The sequence below is a fragment of the Mytilus galloprovincialis genome, chromosome 8, assembly GCF_965363235.1.
Source record: "Mytilus galloprovincialis chromosome 8, xbMytGall1.hap1.1, whole genome shotgun sequence".
In the NCBI taxonomy this organism is placed as follows: Eukaryota; Metazoa; Mollusca; class Bivalvia; order Mytilida; family Mytilidae; genus Mytilus; species Mytilus galloprovincialis.
Genome location: NC_134845.1, coordinates 75,445,326 through 75,472,461, shown reverse-complemented (window position 1 = coordinate 75,472,461; position 27,136 = coordinate 75,445,326). Strand labels below are relative to the sequence as shown.

The window sequence follows — 27,136 nt, the reverse complement described above, 5'->3', positions numbered from 1 at the left end:
GAAGCGTTGCTAATTTTGACACTGTATTCAATTCTTTTTTTATCTGTATCATATTATATTTTCTGAATCTGTTTTCTATCCTTCGTCCAAATATTTCTTATGTTTTGCAGTTTGAAAAAAATAAAAATAAAACAACATGTTGTAAATTGTGTAAGTCCAAACACTTTGCTGGATTTGATTTCATCATGAACATATTACGATTCTTTTTAACTGTGATTACTTATAGAGAACCCTTTATATTACTTCTAGTATGAAATTCAAAACAGTGTAGCTGTGGCCATTGATTGACACATTAAAATCATTCATTGACTGGGACAATTAAGGTGAACGTTTGTATGTAACGACCAATGCTCACTATGTACTTTTTAAAGACACTTAAACTATGGGGTCACCAAAGGTTCTCAACACCTAAATAAAGTAATTCGAAAAATTAATCAGAAATAACACGATATTTTGATTTATATCAATTATATAAATCAAAACACAAAGGTTATTCCTGATTAATTTTTCGAATTATTTTATAATTAAAGGCGTTAAGAAACCTTTGTTGACCCCACAGTTTAAATGTCTATCGTAGGTACGTCATGAACAGTGGTTGTTACAGACAAACGTTCACGTAAATTGTCCCAGTCAATGGATGATTTTGATGGGTCAATCAATGGCCACAGCTACACTGTTTTGAATTTCATACTATTACAATTTAAATGCTTTGGCTCGTTGTGAAATAGCACTAACATTGTACATTAGAAATGTATTTAGTTGAGTGGTAGAACTATGCAATATTAAATTCAAATCCTACACATACATGGTCATGATTTGCTTCATTCAAACTTCCTAACCAATTCACTGTATGGGTTTTGAGTCCAATTGGTATTCCCCTTCATGACATTGGTACATGAAGGGACTCTCTGCTTGCCTCTTATGAGGCTTTCAAACTGGCAGAAGATAATTTCAGGAAGATGAATGGACAGACACGATATTATTCCTCTAAACACAAAATATTATTGTATAATAGACTAACAAATTCAATCAAATTTCAAATAATCTGAATTTTTAACACAAAAATTGTTCAAAAGATTATTTTTTCAATCCTGATGATATATTAAGATAACCATAAGGTGCATGTGTTATAAGTAAACATAGCATCTACAATTCTGTTTAAACATAACTGTCAGTTAAGAGGCATCAATATTAAATTATAAAATACAGTGAAAGTGACATATACTATAGTAAATCAAAAGTCCAGAAATAAAATCAAAAGTTTGAATATAAATAAGAATAAAATATGCAAATATATACAAACATTGTGCATATTCAAGAAAATAACTACAGTATTGTTTGCTATGACCAATTAATTTGAATAGCATTCTGTTAAAAAATTATAAATATAAATGTACATGTATTAAATGTATGAAATTTTCTCCCAAACTGCCACATTCATTTTTGACAACAAGCATGATTTAAAAAAGAAATGTTTAGTTCATTTTACCTTACCCATAAGTTTATGATAATTGTAAAGTTGGTAAAATACTAAACAATGGTTAAAACAACATATTTCTGTCTCTAAATTAAAATAGAAATGTAATGTGTTCAAATTATACCATCATCATCAAATGCAATCATTATGATAAGCACCGAAAAATTCCGAGTATTATCAATAAATAAAACCCGAGAAATTCCGAACTGATCACATTCCAACTTTAGGAGAACTTACCTCATTACATATTCATGGATAAATAAAAAAAGGCTATGGGGAGCATTTAAAAAAATTGCTGGTAGATAGTGCCATTTATTTCATAAGTTTAATATAATTAAACAAAAAAAATCACCTTCGAAATAATTCAAAGTTCTTTTTGTTGACTTTTGTGAAAAAAAAAAGAAATTCCCCTCCCTGAAATTGGACAAATTTGCTTTTAAAAGATATAATAAAGGTACTCACCAAACATGCCAAAAGTGATTAACCTCCGTGGCCTATTTCCAACGTTGTCTGTTGTCTCAGTGAGCAGTCCGTTTAAAAAATAGTCGGTAAAAGTCATTTTGTTACACGTTTCAAGTTTCATGTCTGTCTGAATGGCGGATACGTCACTTTCGGAAGTCAAGAACTGATAACTCTTTTCGCAGATTTTAAGCGTGGTAACCACGCCTTGCATATACAAATATCCAATCAATTCCGTTAGCCGTTATTGTTTTCCTTGAGAAACCATGGATACATATGGAAGAAAAAGTTCCGGATTTCATGAATCCGATAGTCAGTGTTGTTTACAAAGTCGTAAAAGATTTTTTTTTTAAATCTTTTTTTTTTTCTGTATTGAAAATCGACACCTATGTACGTCTGACAACCGGATCATGAAACTTGAATATATTTTCAAAATTTGAAGCCATCAATGAAGAAAATCGAACAAGAAACAGCTTGCGGAAATAATTTCAAAATCAGTAGTACTTTTGACACAAAGTTTTTACGGCGGCCATTTTTTTCAAAACTTCTCCACTTCAAATGTGTTTTTTTTATCGTACGAAATCACTGCAATACCAATAAAACTTATGTATTTAGAAAAAAAATGTCTGAATTTTAATTACAGATCAATTTTTTGCTCATACAATATATTTTTTCCCTTTTTCGAAGCAACTGAAGTTGGAAAAAATCTGACATTTTTGCCATCGCAAGGAAATGATTACGTAACGATAATCGCATTAGCGACCTCCCTAGTACTGACAGTTAGTGACAGCTTGCTGAACGCCAATGACAACTAAAACAAACACCCGCATGTAAAACTTAAATATCAATAAACATCCAAAATTCAATGGATTGAGTGTAAAGACGTCACCAAACGTTAGAAAAAAACCATCACTTTGTGTAATGGAGAGATACAGGTATCTGAAAATTGTTTTAAGTTTGATTGTGATATACTGATAAAAAATCAATATCAATACCAATAAAACCTACAGAGTATTGGCTGTCTTTCTGGGTCTTGTGTTGTTTTTTTTTTATCGTACCTTATCTTCTTTATTTCATTTTTATATACATACTAGGTACATCCGTATGAGACCCTTTCTCTTGATCATTACACAACCATTACGCATTTATCTATTTACCTTTTCTCATTTCAATTGTGTCAATTGAAAATGTCAGTAGTTGAACAATCTTATTTTTTGACATAAATAAGACCGTTTCTCAATTGATTTTTTTACATTTTCATTTCGGGGCCTTTTATAGCTGACTATGCGGTATGGGTTTTGCTCATTGTTGAAGGCCGTACGATGACCTCTAGTTGTTAATTTCTGTGTTATTTTGGTCTCTTGTTGAGAGTTGTCTAAATGACAATCATACCAAATCTTCTTTTTTTATATGTATAACTTACTATTTTAACGTTCTAAATAATATCAATATTGTAACATATATATCTGGTTTTTTTTAGCTGCAGTATGTTTTCAAATATGAAGGAAAGATGTTTCTAAATAATTACTAATTATCAAATTATAACATTTTTCATTAAAATGGACAATCTCTTGCGTAAAAGATTTTATCTGTTTATTTGTTTTGGTTACATGTCAAATCATTATTTTAAAATGGATATTTATAAATCAATTACCGCACCCAGGCAGTTAAAAAACTAATATGTATTCTATCATATTCACAACAGAAATTCAAGATGAATGATGCAGCTTTCTTATAAACCCTAAGTTAAGAAAGGTACCTGGTAGAATCAAAAGCCGTATAACAGAAAATGTGACTGCCGATGTCTGTTTCCCTGGTGGTCCATGTTACATTAACATACCATTTGTCTTCAAATGAACCATACTTTAATAACGATGATTTAACCATTCCAATTGGTGACACCGTGTTTATTTCTGAAATCCTAGGGAGATAGAACGTACAATACATTCAGCTTTCGAAAGTGACAATTTTCCTTTGGATTGATGGGTTTGTTCGATAATACTTTGAATGAACACTTGTACTTATTTCATATAGATATGAAATAATACAGGAAGTATAATGAACATTGATTAATTATTAATATTGAGTGTGTAAATACAATATGTACTATAAGAGTGATATTATCACCAAATTATGCAATAATACTTGTATATTCTATAATAGAAAAGCATGTTAAAACTTTGTAGAATATATTTGTGTCATTAAATTAAAGTTTAATTGGCACTAAAGCAATATCATATATCAGTTTACGGTAACTTTTGTTACGTAATATGATTATATATGCAATATAATATATACCATTATGTACAACAATACATGACAACTACTGAAATGCAGTTCTTTGATTTAGGAAAAGTACATATATTATGTGGAGATGTCAAACGTGTCTGCAGGCTTCCAATCTTCCATATTACCAGATAATTTATGAAACACGCAATACTTCACAAATTACGTAGGTACCCAACTGTTGCATAACAGAATGTTAAATCTGAAGTTTTCATGACGAGTTCAAATTTCTATTACTATTTTGTCGATGGAATGCTGTATCCCACATCTTCATAAATTAATATTGACTGACTGTATAATTGTATAATTGTAATAATGAGATCACCCCTAGTTTTTGGTGGGGTTCGTGTTGTTTATTCTTTAGTTTTCTATGTTGTGTCATGTGTACAATTGTTTGTCTGTTTGTCTTTTTCATTTTTAGCCATTGCTTTGTCAGTTTATTTTCGATTTATGAGTTTGACTGTCCCTCTGGTATATTTCGTCCCTCTTTTGTAATAATGAAGTCGCATTTTCTTAATTAATCATGCATATCAATCTGCTTTTATCAATTAGTCATAGATAAATCGAAGACTGCAAACGAATTTGTAGTATTGTGCACCTCCTTTTCGTACATTGAAAAAGTTTATAAACGTTTAGTGTACGCAAAAGTATTCCTTTCAAGTCTTTTAAATAATTAATCTAACTCACTTGGAATTGTTAGACGTTGTGCTAGCTATAATTGTCTTGTAATATGTTGTATTCGGTAAAATAAAAATAACTGCGCCATCCTGGTCTGTAGATGTATCTATCAAAGGTTTGTTGTCACACATTTCAGTAGATGAATAAACAAAAATAAGGAACTGCAACGATACGCTGCTGAGAGGATATGTTCCTATTTGAAAGGCGAAATCTTCAATTTGAAGAGCAACGGCATACCAACCTGTGCTACCAGTTGCATTATATGAGAGGATACAAGTTTCCTAAAACACAATTATGAATGTGTGCTTTAGTTATTACTTTGAGAAATCAATCTAATTGTATATGTAGGTTTTATCAAACTACTTGTAACTCACTAGTTTGAATCTTTGTTTGTTTTTTTCCGTATAATACTCGTGATTTTCTAATTTAAAAAAGGGGCGAAACAAACCAAAGGAACAGTAAAACTCATAAATCGAAAATAAACTGACAACGCCATGGCTACAAATTAAAAAAATCAAACAGACAAACAATAGTACACAAAAGACACTATGGAAAACTAAAGACTGATCAACACGAACCCCACCAAAAACTGGGGATATTCTCAGGTGCTCTGGAAGGGTAATCAGATCCTGCTCCACATGTGGAACCCGTCGTGTTGCTCGTGTAATTACAAACCCGGTGAATAGTCTAATTCGGTAGGTCACATTAATGAAAAGGGAAGGGGATTGTATTTACGATGTAAGAAACATATCCAATAACGGTCAACCAACTCGTGATGGCGTCCGTAAAATGTACGAAGGAATAATTTCAACTTCACCATTTGGAACTCATGGTATAATAGCTTCCTTGTAAGCAGCAGCCCTCTATGAAGGAAATCATGATAGGAAATACAAGATTAGTGCCTAACAAAACTGTGTGCGGTTTACGAATAAAGGCAACAGCAGTATACCGCTGGTCGAAATTTATAAAACGATTGAGAAAAATAATCCGGGTTACAAATTAAAATAGAGGGAAACACATCAAATATAAGAGGATAACTACGACACAACAGATAAACAACACTAAAATGTCACACACAGAAACGAACTATAATAGAACAACGGCCATTTTCCTTACTTGGTACACAATTGACCTTAAAAAGATCATATTGATTTTTGTTTTCAAAAATAGGCAGATCGGACGTATTATTACTTCTATTTTGACTATTTTAGTTTGAGATTTATCGTAATTATAAAAATGAGACTGAAATATTGTTTTTGTTAAGATCAACAAAAATTTCACCTGGGGTAGCCTTGCGTACAGTGTATTTAAGAATTCCTCTTCGAAAAATGACTTGTTTATTGGTATAAAACATCCTATTTATAAACTTTCTCATTTTTCTAAGCAAAATATAAGAAATGTCAATTCTTACCTTTCATACATTGAGTTTCATTGATTAAACATAATGTGGACTCGTCCAGTGTCCAGCTTGAAGGTCATTTGAGATATTATGCACATTCATGCACTTTCTGATTTAATTAATATACATGTATTGTAACCATCAACAGTTTTAAGGTAAATTAATTACTATTAACTTATGCCAATCAAATTGCGTAGGATTTAAACATTGAGTGGTCCAAATCATAATAAGTAATAGGGATAAACTGTGTATGAAGGAAATGACAAAGATTTTAAGTTCTCTTTTTTGCAATTTCGGATAAAAAAATCATTTTTTCCGTAATTTAAAAACAAAACATGACGTTCTGTATTGGTATAGTTATCTGATCTTTTATTTGCATATTTAAGGGGGCTCTATGGAATAAATCCATATTTGGGATTTCGCCTTTTATTTAGCTATAAATTAAATTAATCATATACTGAATAGAAAAATAATAAATAAATTAACGTGAAGCTTTTAAGAGCCTGTGTCGCTCACCTTGGTCTATGTGCATATTAAACAAAGGACGCAGATGGATTCATGACAAAATTGTGTTTTGGTGATGGTGATGTGTTTGAAGTTCTTACTTTACCGAACATTATTGCTACTTACAACTATCTCTATCTATAATGTACTTTGCCCATTAGTAACAGAGGAAATTATTTTGTAAAAATTAACAAAAATTTACCAAATTAATGAAATTGTTAAAAAGTTGAAGTTGAAGTTGAAGAGCATTTAGGATCCAAAATTCCAAAAAGTGGTGCCAAATACGGCTAAAGTAATCTATTCCTGGGATTAGAAAATCCTTAGTTTTTCGAAAATTCAAAGTTTTATATTCAGGAAATTTATAAAAATGACCACATAATTGATATTCATGTCAACACCGAAGTGCTGACTACTGGGCTGGTGATACCCTCGGGGACGAAACGTCCACCAGCAGTGGCATCGACCTAGTGGTGTAAATAGTTATCAAAGGTACCAGGATTATAATTTAGTATGCCAGACGTGCGTTTCGTCTACATAAGTCTCATCAGTGACGCTCATATCAAAATATTTATTTATAAAGCCAAACAAGTACGAAGTTGAAGAGCATTGAGGATCCAAAATTCCAAAAAGTGGTGCCAAATACGGCTAAGGTAATCTATTCCTTATGACAGTTGTTATCCATTCGTTTGATGTGCTTGGACTTTTGATTTTGCCTTTTGATTTTTGATTTTCCTTTTTGAATTTTCCTCGGAGTTCAGTATTTTTGTGTTTTTACTTTTTCCTGGGATAAGAAAATCCTTAGTTTTTCGAAAATTCAAAGTTTTAAATTCAGGAAATTTATAAAAATGACCACATAATTGATATTCATGTCAACACCGAAGTGCTGACTACTGGGCTGGTGATACCCTCGGGGACGAAACGTCCACCAGCAGTGGCATCGACCTAGTGGTGTGAATAGTTATCAAAGGTACCAGGATTATAATTTAGTACGCCAGACGCGTCTATAATAGTATTCAAGATAATAACCAAAAACGACAAAATTTCTTTAAAATTACCAATTCAGGGGCAGCGACCCAACAACCGGTTGTCCGATTTATCTGAAAATTTCAGAGCAGATAGATCTTGACTTGATACACAATTTAACTCTGTCAGATTTGCTCTTAATGCTTTGGTTTTTGAGTTATAAGCCAAAAACTACATTTTACCCCTATGTTCTATTTTTAGCCATGGTGGCCATCTTGGTTGGTTGGCCGGGTCACCGGACACATCTTTTAAACTAATTACCCAAATAATGATTGTGGCCAAGTTTGGTTAAATTTGACCCAGTAGTTTTAGAGGACAAGATTTTTGTAAAAGTTAACGATGACGGACGACGACGACGGACGACGCCGGACGCCGGACGCCAAGTATTGAGAAAAGCACACTTGGCCCTTTTGGCAAGGTGAGCTAAAAAGTAGGTTTCACAGTTTCACAATCTGCCTCCGTAAGAAGCATGCATTTTTGTAAAGGTTCTAATAGGAGAAATAGATGTATTATCAAATTAAAAAATGAACTAAATTACAGAAATGGCTTATATTTTACAATTGTTTTATTTAAGTTCTAGTGCAGCGGCTACAATCATATGTCAGTGTGCACATCCTGCAATAAGCCTGAAATTTGGCATGGCCATTCCTCACCTATTACTCTTTCATATTAGATAGGGAGGTACTCTAAAAAAATGCACCTCTTCCGGTAAAAGTCGAAATGGCGAACATATAAAAGACTGATATATGAAAAGGAGTAATAATCATGCTACTATCAGTATATTCGGCAACAACCTTTGTTATGTGCTACTTTTGGATATATTATATAGATAAGATGTATTCAAAAACCGTACTTTCCGTAAAATCCAATATGGTGAACATAGTACTAAAATAAGAGTTATTTTGGAGAAGTTAATTGAAATGTGTTTTATTGTAATGGTACTGTCATTATATTGTGTAGGATACCTTTCTTTGGTCCTTCTCATGAACATAATCTTTAGACCTAATGTCTTTAAAACCCCTACTTCTGGTAATATTCAATATGGCGAACAAATAAATATCAATGTTTAGTTTTAATTTTCAACATTTTTAAAATATAAAACAAGTGGTTTTTGTGCATTAACGTTTGATTTTCAGTTATCCTCAAACCACTTATTTTCTATAATGTTTAAAATGTTTTTTAATAACAAGTTAACACTTCCAGTAAACAATATGCTGTAAATTTTAGAGATGAGTACTCAATCTGTATCCTCGATGAAGAGATTTTGATAGATAGATAAAAACAAAATAAAGACACTTAAACAATTTTAAAATTAATAATATTTGGTAGCAAATACATGTTTTTCACAATCCCCACCATAATCAAATCAAACAGTGTATAGGATTTTCCAAATTTACAACGACCTCGGCATCCTTTCTTACATTCACAATGTATAAGCTCCTGACAAGATGATGAAGATTAATAAAGAGTTGCCCAAAATGGTTCTAATTGACCATGTTTGTCCCTTCGCCATCCATTAGAGCCTAGACTAGGTTGCATAAGAACAAATTTCAATTCATCGAACACCCGCCTCAGTATATTGCACTTCTAACATGCTGGAAAAGACATCTGGGTGTATGTGTTTGATGCAGTGCGACACGGACTTAAACAAAAAGTTGGTACTGGTGTTGCTGTCATTCCTGTTTCGCTTTTCCGTGACATAGAGGCAGAGGAACAATGCATTATGGTGTGCTTTTGAGAGTTGAAAAAGCTTTAGATATTTATCCTGACCATGACCTTTCAAATGAACTAGGAATTGAGTGAATACATCCACTTCTTGTGTTACCTGCCTTTTACCAGTTGTGATACGGTTTCTTCGTTTACTCGAAAGGGGAAAAAAGACTGCGTGGGAGCCATGCATGGCATTTGAAGATGTCACATTAACATTTATAATGATGATTGATCAGCCTACCTCACCAGATATGGATTTGATAATTTCATTGAGAGAACAATACGTGGTTTTGATGAACGATCGAACGAACTCATCAGAAGCAAAAGGAACGACATATTAAGGCTATTCCCCCGACTCTATCTAGTCTTTTTCAGCATGTAAACGTGCAATACTAGTATACCAAGGTGGTTGTGTATTGGAAACAAGCTTGGAATTGGTTCCTATGCTAACTACTTCAGACGCTTATGGATGGCGAAAGGACAAAGATGATCAATAGCAACCCTTTTAATCAATCCTGTGTGAGGCCTCATCATCTTGTCAGGAGCTTGTACATTATGAATGAAAGAAAGGATGCCGCAGTCGTAGTAAATGTGGAAAACCGGGTCTCCCGTACACTGAGTCGTGTGGTGCGTGTCGGTGATTGTGAATAAACATGTATTTGTGGCCCTATATTAGTAATTTTAAAGACGTTAAAGTACTTCAGTTACTTTTTTTAAAAGATTAAACAATCTATCAATAACACTTCTTCGAGGATACAGATTGAGTACTTATCTCTAGAATGTATGGCAAATTGTTTATTGGTAGTGTTAAGTCTTTATTAAAACATTTCAAACAATAGGTGGGTTGAGGATAACTCAAAGTCAAAAGTTAATGACTGGCACAAAAAACTTTTTTTTTACATGTTGATAAAAAGTTTAACATATTAAATTAAATTTTGATTTATATACCACCATATTGGATATTACCGGAAGTAGAGGTTTTCAAGACAAATGTCCTATATAATGTATTCATGAGAAGCACGAAAGAATAGCTCCTTAACATTATGATGAAAGAAGCAATACCTTAAAATACATTTCAATTACCTTCCCTAAAACATACGCTTATTTCGGTACAATGTCTGCCATATTGGATTCTACCAAAAGTAGGGTTTTAAAGTCATATTATCTATAAAATATATCTAAAGGTAGCACAGAACAAAGGTTTGTGCCGAATATAATGAAAGTAGCAAGATTATAACAACCTTTCACATACCAGCCATCGATATAGGGCTGATTTAAGAATAATGTCCGCCATATTAGATTTTACCGGAAGTGGTTCAGTTTTTCAGATTGCCTTCCTATCTGAAATCAAAGAGTAATGCTAGAGGAAGCTTGGTGCCAAGTTTTCACGAAGCTGCCGTACTATACAGCTTATTTGAAAATAATAATAAAAAATAGGTAACAGGTGAGTAAAAAAAAGATATTGCAGTCTTAATGCAGAAACATTGCAATTTTGCACCAAAGGCAGATAATTTTGAGCTTTTTCAATGATCATGATGATATAAACATTTTAAATGTCATCTGAGGCCAAAACTATTCAATTGTTTTGGTTGATTTTTGTACCATTTACATGATATAATGAAGTAACAACTGAAAGTGTAATAAACAAAATTTGTAATGAAAAAGAAATATGTGAACTTTTGCTGATAATTTTTACCCTCGAACCTCATTTATGCAATGGAAAGTTTGGGCTTTTAAATTCTGCATAATCATTAACATAAAACAGCAAATTCGCCCTTTTGAAATATTTAACCTTTCTCAAAAAATACGTGAATACAAAGTAATGTAAATGCTTTCTTAAAATTCTACCAAAAATTCATTCTGATTGGTATAGTAGTATTGTAATAAAGTGCGTTGATATGAATAGTACTAGTGGTATAGCAAATATCGAATTCCCTTACAAAATGTTATCACACACTATAGTAGATCAGTACTGGTCATTTTGCTCTTTCTAATTCGTTTAAGTGTTATACCTCAATGAGGTAAAATTGTCCTGCTGGATTAACATGTATCTAATTAAATATGATTGTTGTTTTGGGGACTTTTTCTTACATGGAATGTGTTTTTGTTTGGCCTCTCCTTTTGTTCTGACTGTTGCTTGTAGAACTATGACGATCTATGAGGATGTAAACGATTAATAATAATGGGATGTATCGAAAACATTTAAGATTATTTTGACCCAATAAGAGTGTTTAAATTTGGTGCGTCGACAAATCTTTTCTTGATTTTAAAAATACCTTCATCATGACGTTCAAATCGAAACAAAATGACGGTTCAAAACATAGCGTTGGTTCGTTTAAAAAAGACTGAATTAATTATTGTTAACGATCTAACGCTTATCCATTTTGTCGTTTATTAAATCTCTCGACAAATAATCACCTAATTATCTTAATCCTTTCATGTTCCTATTGGTACTCTTGAGACGATAGGATAAGTTTTCATGAAACTAGTTTGCGTTGAGTCTTGAATCTTAGACTTACATCAGTGTGTAAGGGCTCAAACCAATACTCTATATAACAGCTTCGTAAACAGAAAATAGGAAATAAGCCAATTCAAACTTCTGTGTCATTTTGGTCTATTGTCTCTTTGGCAATCATACCACATTTTCCTTTTTATATTTAATTAAATTAAGCTCAAAAAGAAAATAATTGAACATAATTTGATGAGTCAATTTCAACCACCAATGTTAAAAGTGTTGATTCTAGAAAGAAGTAAACAAGGTTTATAAATAAACTGACGTAACGGCAATGGTTTAACTATGAGTAACATACTGTATTGAGAACAGAACCGTTTAAGCCGTTGCACACCCCTCCACATTCATCTACTATATCATCATTCGCCCACCTGCATTTAACCATGTCTCCATCCTCGTCGTCAACTGTATTGAAAAGAATGATGTGTAATATTATATATAAAGTTTTATGTTTTCATGCTTACTAATATAAATTGTCAAACGATCCTAAGATCGAAAATTATTAAAGGCGACATTCATTTGATTTTTGTAGTTGACAGAGAGCATTACAGAAAATGATGCATATCTATTAATTCAAAGGAAAATATATATGTTGCTATGTTGGAATTGCCGCGCGAATTTATTTTTCAATGCTATAATGTGAACAAAATTGGTCACTACATGTTGTGGTCCATAAAGACTGTTAATAATCATTTAAATCATGCCTAATTAAATATTATTAGTTTAATTTGCTTTTGTCAGGTTATAATATACATTTCCCTTCTGCCAGTCGTACCTCTTGGGTAATATATGTATCCACATTTTTAGGGAGTTGTATAATGAATGTACATACTGTTAATTAATGGGTTAAATTGTTTAGTTGCCGCATCAGGTGGACAGGATTTATTACATGTATAGACGGATTTTTCTATAACTGACCTAGAAAACATGGGCGCATCCATTAACCTCTCACGTGACCGATCCGCCATTACAACCGTGAAAAATATCGCACGTGTATTGATCAAAACATTATCGATTTTCTGTTTACATTTGTATTTCCTTAATTTTCTTATTTATTTTACTATGAATATTGCCGAAAGTTATTAAAAGGTGGAGGTATTTCTTGTGCAGTTAAAAGTTGTACAAATAATCGTAGAAAATTTCAGATGTGGAAAAACTCAATAAATAAAATATGTAACTGTACAAGTTGTGCCGACTACACACAATACGTTTTAAAAAAACAATAAAAAAACTTGATACACTGGCAGACGAATGTTGACACGTCGTCAAACTTAAATTATCTATAAAAACTATTCCGATGATTACAGTTCATCTGCCTCTGTTTGTATAGAATACCTACACATCAGATGCGGATCCAGGATTTTGAAAAGGGGGGACCACAGGTCCCCAAACAAAACACAATTTGTAGTGGAAGCGGTAAAAAAAATGGATTCACCATGAATGAAGCTTCATTAGGGGGCTCGGGCACCCTCCTCAATCCGTTCCTGTACATTTCTTTAGATACATGTAATAACAATGAAACCTACCCCGAGGCCACATGCAGGGTTACGTAGTTATAATCTGATGCATATCAACCAAGTATGAAAAGAAGATTTTTTTATACATAGATGATTATCTTTGTGCTTCAAAATGGACAGTCGTTCCAACAACATAAGCTCAGACAAACATATTGCTAACAGACGAGTGAGGAGACGAGTAAGGAGCTCAAACTTTAATAAAAGGGGGAAAATATTTTATTCAGTGGTGTCAGTTCTTGATGAAAACTTAGTTTATAAGCTTTAAGCTATAAAGGGCCCCAAAATTACTTGTGTAAAACCATATATCCACTTTGTATACAGTATTTTCTGTTGAAACTTGATTTGAACTTTCATCAGTCGATTATTATGTGCATGAATTATGAAATTTTACACATTAGAAAAGATTTTTCAAAGGTCTTTGTGATCAAATAGGTTACTAGAACCTACGGAAGCATAGCCATAATGCAACAACCAGAAATTCCGGCAGTTCACTGAGAAGGATGATGGTCCAATATACATCCCTAATGTAATACTTTAATACTGTACTATATACATCGTGAATTTATAGAGGGGTATAATACCAATAGGTCTTCGACACATCGAGATAATCCCGCACCCGGAGGCGGGCTACTTGCCCGTTAACAAAGATATGTACTTGTTCAGTGAAGTGGACGTCAAACTAAACATCTAAGCATACAGATGAACTAACTTTTGAAACATCATACAAGACTATAAACAAAGGCCTGAGGGTCCTGACTTGGACCAGGCGCAAAAATGCGGTGGGGTTAAACAAATATACATCTAGCCAATGAAGATTAAACAAACACACAACAATGTGCAAAGTAAAACTCGGTTTAAAAGAAGCCCAGTAATTTTTTCTGCAAAAGAAATCAGAATCGAACACTTAATAACTATATGATAACATGGGTTATCTTCTTCGGCCAAATTAAATCGCAAATTTTACATATGTCCCGACGCCATACGCAAACGTAACTCAATTTTTAGCAGTATACGTGAGTCGAACCACATGCAAAAAAAGTCGTTTCTGTGAAAAGCTTATCATCAAACGGTTCATGTATATAGGTATATGTTTTTCAAATTATCTAAGTAACCGCGCGCCGAAGAAAAAGCATGCTGTCGAATTATAGGACCGTCGGATTAGAAGATTGTTGAATTTTATTTCCGACCACAGACATTTTTTTTTAGTTCAATAAAACTACACCTGTTTTTTTCCGGATTTATGACATTTGACCCGGCAAGACATTTTATTTTTATTTATGAATGTGTCATAATAATCAATATATTTTAATCGATTAGTAACCTGGGTATTAACATTCATATATATTTTGTCCGGGTTAAAACGTATCAAATACCGTGAGTTATATTTAAGGACACCGGACACCTGACCTAAAACACAATTATACTTTTAATAATTTTAATCTCCATTAAATATCTAATTACTTTATTATTTATTCTGTAATTTACCGAGATCAAGTACGCTTCACATTCTTGTGTTTACGTTAATTGCATGCGGTCTGAGAGATAGATGTATATCTTGTTTACATTTTTTTCACGGTTGTAATGGCGATCGCTACTACCACGACGCCTAGGAGTCGCATCACAAACTAAGGCAGATAATTGGAAAAACCTGTCTATAGCATATCAACAAAAAGGGTCAGGAAAATATAATTTTTGGTCATTTTGCCTCAGTACAATGGAAAGATTTTCGTTCTTATTATCATGATTATTAGTTTACGTCATGAGTGAAACATAATCTGCTTATCCCGGTGCACTTGAAATCAACCAAAATGATGGTGGGGTTCGTTTTATTCTTCGATTGATATATTTAATATGTTCAGTTGGTATTTGACACTTTGTCTGTTTTTAACATCGAGAAACCTCTTATTATTGCTACCTTTTGTCTGCCAATGCAAGTATCTGTATAAATATTAAAGGTTTGTTTTGTTTTGTTCAAGAACAAGTGATATGCTAAACAGTTGTTTTTCTTGATTTCTACGACACTTATAAAAATAGAAATACCAAATAAATATTGGATAGACACACTGCTCTGCAAAGCATAGAGTAAGAAGTACCAATCTGTGTAATTATTGAAGCTTCAATTTACAGGTTTTGCAGTTTTTAAAATGTAAGGTAAAAATGTAAAAACAGACACATTCCTTTATAATTGATTTAACTATGAGAAAGATTTTTCGGTCTATCTTTTAGACGATTTTTGGTGACTTTGATTCCTATGTTTACAAAATTCTTTACACTTGAACACATTTCCAACGATTGTGTTCATGAAGAACAGTGTTTTATTTTCTCTTATGAATATACCTTGAATATGAATTGAGTATGAACAACCTTGTTTTACTCTAACAACAGGCTGCATTGCAGATATTGGTGACGTGTTAATCATCCCTGTATCCGAGCGAATAGTTAAATCTGCTTCCGTTAGCATGAAAATAGCCTTTGAACTACCACTTTCGACCAGGTCTATCCAGCAACAATCTTCATACCTTCATAAGAAAACATGAAACATTGTTGTGTTACACCGTAGCCCATGTCTTCGTAAGCTACAAAACCTGAATCAATCATGGTGAATGTATATGCGATATTGATAAGGTCAGTCAAACACATATAGGCAAACACTATGCAAATCAACCAGTTTGAAAAAATATTGATTTTTTTATAAGAGAAAGCATACTCATTGTTATACATTGTACAGAAGTGACAATTGAAGGAACGTTGAATTTTACTATTTGGACCCTTTACGAAAACTATGAAATTTTAGTAAATAGTTATCAAAGGTATTATGTTTATAATTTAATACGTCAGACGCGCGTTTGGTGTACATAAGACTCATCAGTGACGCTCAGATCAAAATACATATAAAGCCAAACAAGTACAAAGTTGAAGAGTTTTGAGGACCCAAAATAATAACAAAGCTGATCATGTCTGTTCCGAAGGTTGAAACATCATGTTGGAATATGTTGATTGCCTAATGAGGGCCCGTATATAATTTGATCAAATTGCAATTGTGATACATGTTTAGAAAATTTTGAAGATGTATTGAAAACGTTGTATGAAAAAAAAATCAGACTTAAACCAAAGTTGAGGAAATGTTATCTTTTTAGAAGAATTAGATGTGATGAGATGGGATGAAATTGTAAATGAAAGAACTATCAACAAATTCAACAGGAGCATGATTTGAACACGTCAACTATGAGCAAAATCGATTAGCATCATTTAGTAAGCTACATGTATGAAATGTCACTGAACAAAAAAAAATTATCGAATTCAAAAGAGAAAACACCAACGGCTAGAACAATAAACGAAAAACAATTATAGTAAATCGCATCCTATAACGGCAACCCTTAATTAAGTTATCGTTGCTTGGGATAACCAGATGAGTAGTTGTTGTGTTACTAGGGCAAAATGTGTTTGTCAAGTTTGATAAAATACTCTCATCAGGTCATTCTCCAAATAGTGATTACCAGTCCTCATCAAATACGGGTCGGATCAAGAATCCCCTTCGTCGTTGGGATGGAGTGACAAACAAAAAAGGGTAAAGAGAACATCTTGAAGCAAAGATGTACTTTTAAATATTTTCCAACTAAGGGATTCCGGTGAATAGGAAAATGTATTTAATCTCCTTTTGATTTGACAAACAGCCATACAAGGAGAGTTACGTTTGAAAAATACGCAGCCACATCTTGTCGGAAAGGAAATGGAGAAGATAAATATAACATGTTTATAATGGCTAGTAAAGAGAAAGTGTTACGCCGCCCTCTCTTTCACCATCCTCCAATTTGGAAGTCAAAATTTTCCATTCTTCATTCCGGTAAAAACTAGCCGGGCATTTAGTAATTACAATATTTGTCTAAATTTGTTTTCGTTGAAATACCTTTGTCATGTTCATCTAGACGTTAAATCAATGAAAACATATTTACGATTAGACAACACATTTCCAAGCGTTATACATATCTGATAGACGGGTTACTTTCAGTCTATTCAATATCAAAGGCAACATATAAATGCTATTGATTATCAAATAAATATATGTTTAAAAACAATAACATTACAGATCATTTGGGTGCATATTCAAATCTATTATCTCTCAAAACGTCAGACTAAATAATTCTGTTGATGCTCTATTGATCACCTGGGTGTCATGAATAAATTTCTGTTGAGTGATTAATTGGTGAAATAATTGATCAATTTTCGAGCGTCACTGATGAGTCTTTTGTAGACGAAACGCGCGTCTGGCGTATATACTAAATTTAGTCCTGGTATCTATGATGAGTTTATTTACAACCACTGGGTCGATGCCACTGCTGGTGGAGATTTATTTCCCCGAGGATATCACAAGCCCAGTAGTCAGCATTTTTGTGCTGACATGAATTTTCATTGATATGGTTATATTTATAAATTTACTGTTGAAATTCTAAGGCTTTTCTACCAAAGGCATATATAACCTTAGCTGTATTTGGCAAAACTTTTAGGAAATTTGGTCCTCAATGCTCTTCAACTTCGAACTTTATTTGGCCTTTTTAACTTTTTTGGATTCGAGCGTCACTGATGAGTCTTTTGTAGACGAAACGCCCATCTGGCGTATATACTAAACTTAGTCTTTATATCTATGATGAGTTTATTTACTGGTATGCATGCACATTGAATCGAGAATTATAAGCCTGCTATGTTTCATGGAAGGTGATTTTAAAAAATGTGTTTTTGACATCGTGCATTAATTCTTTTTTGAAATTAATTATAAAAGAGGGACGAGAGATACCAAAGGGACAGTCAAACTCATAAATCTAAAACAAACTGACAACGCCATGGCTAAAAATGAAAAAGACAAACAGAAAAACAATAGTACACATGACACAACATAGAAAACTAAAGAATAAACAACACGAACCCCACAAAAAACTAGTGTTGATCTCAGGTGCTCCAGAAGGGTAAGCAGATCCTGCTCCACATGTGGCACCCGTCGTGTTGCTTATGTGATTACAAATCCGGTAAATAGTCTAATTCGGTATGTCACATTCATGAAAGGGAAGGGGATTGTAGTTACGACGTAAGGAACATATCCGATATCATTTGTGAAACGGTTATTCCATAACGGTCAACCAACTCGTGATGGCGTCCGTAAAATTTACGAAGGGATGATTTCAACTTCACAATTTGGAACTCTTGGTTTAATAGCTTCCTTGTGAGCAGTAACCCTCTATCAAGAAAATCATGATAGGAAATGCAAGCACGGGAATATCGTATCAATTGGGAGATAAATACCCCGTATGCAGGTGCTGCTGGAATGTTGCTACTTAGAAATGGAAAGTTCACAATTGGAAAGCTGAAGTCATCTCTTTTGTCGTAAAGTTTTGTTTTCAACCGACCCTCATTGTCAATTTCTAGATGTAAGTCAAGATATGAAGCCGACTTAACTGTATCTGTAGTATCCTTTATCTCCAATTCGATGGGATAGATGCATTTCACAAAGTCACCAAATTTTGAATTGTTTAGTGAATTTAACTTATTAGATTATATATTTTGCAATTAATGTTAATTTGTTTTTTAAATAAAATTGGTGAACCATGTAGAAAAAATAAATGGTCTCCGTACCTATATACATGGTTCACCAATTTAATTTGAAAATAAATTACGAACAATTTAAAATTATGTTTGATGTATATATCTATTCAATGTTGAGGTATTTAATTGTGTTCATTTTAACGTAAATTTTCCAAATAATAGTTTGAAGTTAAACCTGCCATTGTATGTACTTCGAGATTCCGCCAGTTGAGACGCACCCTTGATTGACTGCATGGGTACAGCGGATCCATGTAAACTCCCTAATGATTAATGGAGATGTGTCCTTTACAATATTATCCAACCACCAGAACAATCCCCACCCAACACCATCCAAGGGAGCGTGTAGGATACCGGGAAGTCTGTTATTATGGTGAAACAAGATGAAGTACTCGTAGAGAACCACCATTAAATAGGAAGTTAATTAATCGTTTATATAACGTACCCAAACAACAGTATTTTGTCATAAGTTTCGTTTGAAGGGATGTATACTGTTCTTTCTCCAATTGTGTAATCTTCATCAATACTATAATCAGTACAAAAGTACGACATCGGAATTGTACTGTTGCAACCAGAGTAGCATGTCAGGTGCCCTTCTCCTTCTATCAGATTTCCGTTCAACAGTTGTTGTTCAGTGCATTCATGGTACTTATAAATAGGACGGTAGGATACTTTGTATGTTACGGCCACCTATGGGAAGAGATAACAAGTGTTAGTTCAGAAAAATGTTAATATAATTTTTTTGGCGATTTGAAAGTTCCAAATTGAGTTCATTAACGATATGTTGTGACCACATAAGATAGCAGAACCATTAACTGTTGTTCTATGTTAAAAAGACAAAACAAAAACAAAAAACAGAACAATTGTGTAATAGTAAACGTTAATGAAATGATATGAATGCTATTACATACGTAACTCTGACAGCTTTATGAAATCAGAAAGGTTAGTTGCCCGTCACAGGTACTATTCTATATGTTTCGTTTTAAAACCGGCAGGCAAATTTGAACCAAATAGAACATGAGTAAAAACCCTTCCATTTGATAAACTAAATAACCGGGTTTTTAGAACGTGAATAGAGATTTTGTACAATTATAATACACCAAAAGCTGTTATGATAAACAAAAACAACATGAACAAACTGGAACCACTAGATTACAGGCTCGGAAATGCATACAGGTAGGTAGAATGTGGCGCATTTGAGCACTTTGTTTTTACTTTTATTTTTATTTTGTAACTCGGTTTTACAGTCTATATTTAAGTGTATATTGTCTAATAATTATTTTGACAAGGTCTCCAGATTAAATCACATGATGCTTGACAAAATGTTAATCATATAATAATATTATCATTGCTTTTATTTCAAGATGGTCATAAAATAGTTATGTATTTGTTATATATGAATACAATTATACCACATGAATTTTCGATCTGCAAGGTCTTGATACATTGTATGTTCAATTACTGTTCCTTTCTTCAGCTAAGTTTTGATTTTTTAATTTCACAATGTTGCGTTTTAAGTTTTTTCTAAGTCGGCATAGTACCACAACATATATATTATTTCATAATTAAAATAGTATGTTAATGGTCGTATTAATTTTTAAAAATGTAGGACATCGCAAACACCACCGTTTTACATTGTCGATATAAAGTAAGTTAAACGTTTAAATTTTTTTATCTATACTATTATTCGATTTGTTTCAATTTTGATTTACAACAGCACCCTTTTCGAATAGAACCTCGTATCTTACAGCTGGAAGGAAATCATAATTAATGATTTGTTTCTGTAGTAAATGTGACCGTCATAACTACTAACCTTCAAATGATATATTCAGCTTAGATATGGTTATGACATTTTTATTTTCATTAGACTCTACATGGACCGAATTGCCGTATGGCCTTAAAGGTATAAGAATCTATAGTATCATTCTTAAAAACTATTGGATAATATTTATATTATACCTTCACTAAATAATGTAAATTCAGAAATTATTGCATGCATTTATTATTACAAATTTTGAAGAATTAACAAATATGCCAGACTATCGCTATTTTGTGTATTTTTTCTTTGATCTTTTATTATGATAATTTTTAATATCATGCTACTGGCTTGAGAAAAATCATCGCTAGAAACTAAGGAGGCACGTGGCGTTGCTAATGAAATTGACATGAAATTGACATGAAAGTGACAACGTCGTCATATGTAAAATAGCGATAACAGATTATCATTGGTCATCTCAACTCGATTGCTTTTCTTGCTTTCGCCTTACCGGCTCAAGCGAGAAAATCATTCTCGTTGAGATGATTAACGATTATCTATAATTATTTATAGCAATTTTAGGGAAATATGCATACAGATATTTCTTCCGAATATAAAAATGCAATTTTTTGTTATTGCGATACTCATCCTGTCGCATAATTTGCATAAATAAGAAAATAGTTGGCTGCTTGGTCGGATGGTACAAATTTAGTACGCGCATACATTTTTTTTCAGTATGTGTTAATCCTTTTATTTATAGAAAATGTTCTCGGAATAACATGCATTATGTGATAAGCGAATATCTATAATATGCACGACAACTTTGGAAATAGAATCAAAACTCATCTGGCAAAACATAACTGATTAATCATAAATAAATCCAGGCATCAAACCCTCATTTCGGCTTCTTATGGCTTATTGGTGTTATTCGAATAACACAAAAATGGAAAATAAAAAAAAGTACGATTTCGAAGAGCATTTAAAACAGAAAGTTTTAAAAATTAAAAAAAACCAATACGACTAAACCAATCTATTCCTGAATCATTCCTAGGGGTAGAAAACCCTAATATAAAACAATAGGGTTTTATTGCACATCGCTTGTTTTCTCCCATGTTTATTATTTGTGGCAAAAAGCATCATTATACCTAGCAAAACTCTTTTAAAATCTATTTTCAATGGTGGACATTATTTTGGTCTTTTTCGTCAGACAGTTTATAATCTCCAAGTCTTGAATTATTTAGGTCACTTGTAATGACATATTAACATGGGGTTGTAATAAATATACTAGATGGTCTATTTGAATCAATACGTTTGTAAATACACTATATTACAGAAAATCACTTTGGTTATATCAAGCTTGTTAGCAGCAGATAAGTAAACGTTCTCGTAAATAGCAACGATACACATAATTTGAAGTATAATTACACCTTATGTAAGAATCCTGGGTTTTGATTGGTTGATAGCCAGTGTATTTTTCACCAATTTACTGTAATCAAATGAATATCGTTCATTTTTTAACGCCGCCGGGGTATCTGCAAAAAGGATATGCCTGTTTACCCTCTCTGTCGTGTTATTTGCCAAAAACTACTCTATCCGACTGGACGCTTGTAACGTAACGATCATCAATGCGTTTTTGAACATTAACATTCGGTGTAATTAAACAGATATAGCATGTTCTTGAGGGGTATTTGCCAAAAATATCAGTCTTGAGAATGAATTTCCCTCGCCATAAGGCTCGCGAAATTTGACATTCTCTCGACTGGTATTTTTCGCAAATACCCCTCCTTAACATGATATATCTGTTTAAAAGCGAAATGTCTATACAATTTCACAATTTCTCTACTTTTGTAGCAAACAATGAGTGCAGTAGGCATATTTTATAATGGGTATATATGCCTGCTTCGAGGTCAGAGACGTTCAGGGGAAATGTTCAAAAGGAGAGATTGATATGCAGAAAAGATTAAGACTTTTGAAGGCAAATTACTAGGCCAATTGAAACGGACCTTATCCCGATGTGAACTAATACAACTGTAGACTACAGAAACAGACAAGACATCCAGATTAAAAACCATTATGCCATAAAAAAAATCTTATTAGAATTCTTTTTTTTTCTTATTTGTTTTGGATCATATACCTTTATTTTGTGACATGCAAATGAATTCAGTAAATTGGATCGTAGATGCTACAACAGCATATGCGCATGTAGTACTGAAGGACGTTTGTTCGATACTTGGTAAATCCGAACATTCTGAGGACTAGCTCGTTAAATATGTGCCTGGTACATACAAGCTCCTCGAAAATCCAGGCTTATTATATTGTTTGCCAGATTCGCCTTTCGTCTACAAAAGACTCAGCAGAGTGTGAAGCTCGAATAAAACAGTTAAGAAAGTACGAGTTTGAAGATCATTGAGGATTCAAAATTCTATAAGTGCATATAAGGTTTATATTTTCACTGGTTAGAAATTACTGATTATTTCTAACAAATTAAAGTTTTGTTATCCATCAATTGATAAATATGATCACATCAACAATTATTAATGGCAACACTGAAATACTGATTTTTAAGCCATTGGAGAGGAGAAGTGCGATTGACATAATGGAGAAGTTATGTCGAACAGGTGTTTTTAAAAGAATAAAAATATTACGCATATAATTTCGTTCGTCAAACCATCATTGCGTATACAAACGATTCACCGCTGAGCTCTAATAAAACAAATTAAAACGCCATTTAACCTACTGATTTTGTAAGCATTAAGGAATTAAAATTCTGAAGAAAAGCATATTGATGTTTCATCTATCTTTCCATCTACATGTATCTTTGGTTCCATAGTCCGACTATCCGAGAGGATATCGCGGACTTTCATCAACCTTTGTATTGGTTACAGATCGAGTTGGTCAATTGTGCGTTTTGCTTTCTTCTTGCATCGACTATGTTGAGAAGACTGATATGGTGTGTCTGGTCGTTCCAAGATGGACATAGCTGTAGTAACTGCCTCTGGCAATGGAATTATTGATGGCGACGTGTGTGGTGGTGTGCAAAGTAACTTGGGATTATCTAAATCAAATCCCTCGTCAAAGTTAATCCGACACCTATTACCTCTGTTGTTGGTTTGGTGGAGATAATCATGGCGATGACATGGCTTCCTGTGATTTAATGGACTGATAACAGTGTCCGTCTAATTACGACCCCCTCATGTTCACCTTGATATTTGGTAGGTGTTATCTCGCTGATTACCTCTAGCGATGTTCTGGCATCTGTCTGATGGTTCTGGTCTACGCTGTCGGTGAATGGTATATCTTCAGCAGAGGTTACAACAGAGCTCCTGGCCTGCATCCACTGGTCGTAACACTTGGAGTCCCTTCTCCTGGTGGATGGTGGTTTGTTCTATTTTATGGGCGGCTTGGGTATACTGGAGGATGCCTCTGGTTTCTTAGCTTTGTTCCACGTTAACTAAACTGTTTGATCCACAAAGAGTTATTTTTGTATACATTTTCATTTGTTAGCACAAACTAAGCGTAATTGTCATTTTGAATTACGGACTAAACTTCTGGCTACAGCAAAATGATCCAAGAGAAAAATTGACACAAGAAATTGTAAAATAAACCAAACTAAACCTAAAGTATGTGTATTTGAATAAAGACATTTGATTACCTTATGTTCTCTGTAAATGTATTTCCATGTTATTACGCCACCTCTAAAATGATATGATTCCATGTTCTTAATAAGAAACAAATATGAAACCAACCAAAGAAGCTCCATATCCTTATTTCAACAACTTTGATTGTCTACTGACTACCTTTTATTCATGTCAATCGTTTTCATGAATCGTCTGTCTATTCAGCCTATTTATAATTATGTTCTGTTTGTGCTATTTTAAGCGTCATTTCTTGTAAGGTCATTTAAATATTTTATCAAGATAATTGAGTCCTTGAATTGATTAACACGGTTATGCCTTGCATGTATTTTTAAATGCAGGACACAACAATTAACACATTCTTACGTGTTGTCCTACAACTACAAATGTATGTATGCATACATGAACAGTCCCTTTAAATTCAATCACTGTGCATATTATGTAAACTATGTACAGTTATTTAATGTGCATGCAGTCAGATATTTATTCTCAACAATTCTATGATATCTGAACTTTTGTACTCAAATATGTTTCAGAGGTTTTTAATGTTGATTATACCTAACCCCCCCTCTTGAAATTAAATAAGCACTGTTAAAGTCAACGTTTTGTTCAAATTGTGACTGTTAAAGTCGAGTTCATGAGTCCAACTTTCACCCCTTGGAAATTCCTGGCTACGGGCCTGTTGATTATAAACATATACCAAGCTTGTTGTTCGGTGTGAGCTAAGGCTCCGTGTTGAAAGCCGTGCATATACCTATAATGGTTTACTTTTTTCAAATTGTTATTTGGATGGAGAGTTGTCTCATTGGCACTTACACCACATCTTCCTATATCTATATACCAATATAAAGATAGCAATGCGAGAATAATTTGACATTTTTAATTTGTTTTATTACATTCATCGAGTTGAAAGGTCACAGATATGTAAGACAAAAGTTAGAAAATATAAAATAAATACTAATATCTTACGGACTAAGATGGGCGTGTGCTACATGTACATATTATTTTTAAATTTCGATTTCCAAGGTGACGAAAGCCTCATCATATTTTCCCATTTATGGAATGGATAATTAAGTGAGCTCTACATTGTCCCTATATTAACCAAAACATCCCTCAATTACATGCAATGTGGCTGGCATAGCATATTTGATTACGTTGTGGCATTTATTAAAATTTGAATAACAGATTCGTTTATGTTTTTTTCTGAACAAAGAACTTTATTTTACTTTTGTTGTTATCGAATGCGTGTTGATAATTCAAACTGTAGAAGATATTTGGAATGCATGTCAATCAATTTTGGAAATTCATGAATATTCATTTAAAACCTATTTTTTTTAGTACGTTCATTATTCAAAGTATATGATAAATTGTTAATTTTGTTCCGAACAAACGTATTTACGGTGGTGTTGATTACAAATTTGACGACAGTCACTGTAATAATAACTTGTTATGAAATAAACGTAACCGCGTTCATTCAATTTGTTAAACTTTTTTCTATCTAATTTCTTTAAACTTCTTTTAAATTACAAAATAATGTAACAAAGCGAGTAGTTAAGTGTGAACAATATTGATCATTGATTTTCATGTAAATCAATTCATTTAAATAGAAGAAAACTTTACCATGTATTCATTTACACAATATTCACGGTGGGTATGGTTGTCCTGCGAGAGAACGTTCTGTGCTGGTGATTCGGTCCTGACGGGTGCTGGTGGGTCCTGATTCTGTGCTGGTGGGTTTGTTTACATGGTATCAGAATGGCAATAAAACAACCGTTCTGTTGCTTAATTTTTCTCTGATACGTCATAAGTACCATAAAAAGCATATTACAACAATATTGTATTGCAAAAGTCGTGCAAGTTCGCTAAACGAAATTGTCCTGACGCTGTGCTGGTGATTTAAAAAACGGTCCTGGTTCTGTGCTATGTCCTGGTTCTGTGCCTTTATATTTAAGTCAAAAGTGGCAAATATTCCAGATCATTGATGCTTAACTGTAATTGACTATATCTAGCTGTTATCTGTTTTCTTAAAATAGACATTATTGTGACTATGTTTCCTGTTATTATGAAAAAAATAACCCATAATTTTTTTAATTTATTGTTTTCTGTTTTCTCATTTAAAATGATTAAAAAAGCTGTAATCGGTTATCAATATTTCAATGAACTGAAATTTAAATAAAAACATGTACAAGACTTACAAAGCCAAGAGTCTCCTGAATTGAGCCGGGCGCTAAAATGCTTGAGGATTTAACATGTTTCGTATACGAATCAGACACAATCAAAGTTGATCAAGGCAAACAATCGGATTCAGGTGAGCCTGAACACCTCTTAGATGAGTTTTAATAATAAATTCAGTGTAATCTAAGCATCCTGAATAATTTTTCTCTGACAAATTTGTACGATACTGTAGATACTTTTCTTTTTATTCAACCAAATGAATCTCAGCCTTGTTTCTGTTCGTTTGAATCATGTGTCTTCAGCAGCTTAAATCAGATTTCTTTGTAAGCAATTTAGTGCTGATTCAAAGGATGACTATAGTTTTGCGTTTTTTTTTTTTACCTTTTCTATTGGGGTGGGGGTGATGGGGTAGG

The 27,136-nt window shown here is 33.0% G+C and overlaps 1 protein-coding gene across 1 annotated transcript in view; it reads right to left on the bottom strand.

Annotated features, from left to right (window-relative positions):
- LOC143042582 (adhesion G protein-coupled receptor B1-like) overlaps nt 1-24,736 on the bottom strand; it is a 49,698-nt gene extending 24,962 nt beyond the window's left edge. Inside the window, exons 1-6 of the mRNA XM_076214982.1 lie at nt 24,566-24,736; nt 19,603-19,847; nt 15,903-16,084; nt 12,347-12,453; nt 4,910-5,181; nt 3,696-3,857 (exon numbers count right to left, since the gene is read on the bottom strand). Of these exons, the coding sequence (XP_076071097.1) occupies nt 3,696-3,857; nt 4,910-5,181; nt 12,347-12,453; nt 15,903-16,084; nt 19,603-19,847; nt 24,566-24,673 (1,076 nt within the window). The 5' untranslated portion in view covers nt 24,674-24,736. The remainder of the gene's footprint in view (nt 1-3,695; nt 3,858-4,909; nt 5,182-12,346; nt 12,454-15,902; nt 16,085-19,602; nt 19,848-24,565) is intronic.
- Between the last annotated feature and the right edge of the window lie 2,400 nt (nt 24,737-27,136).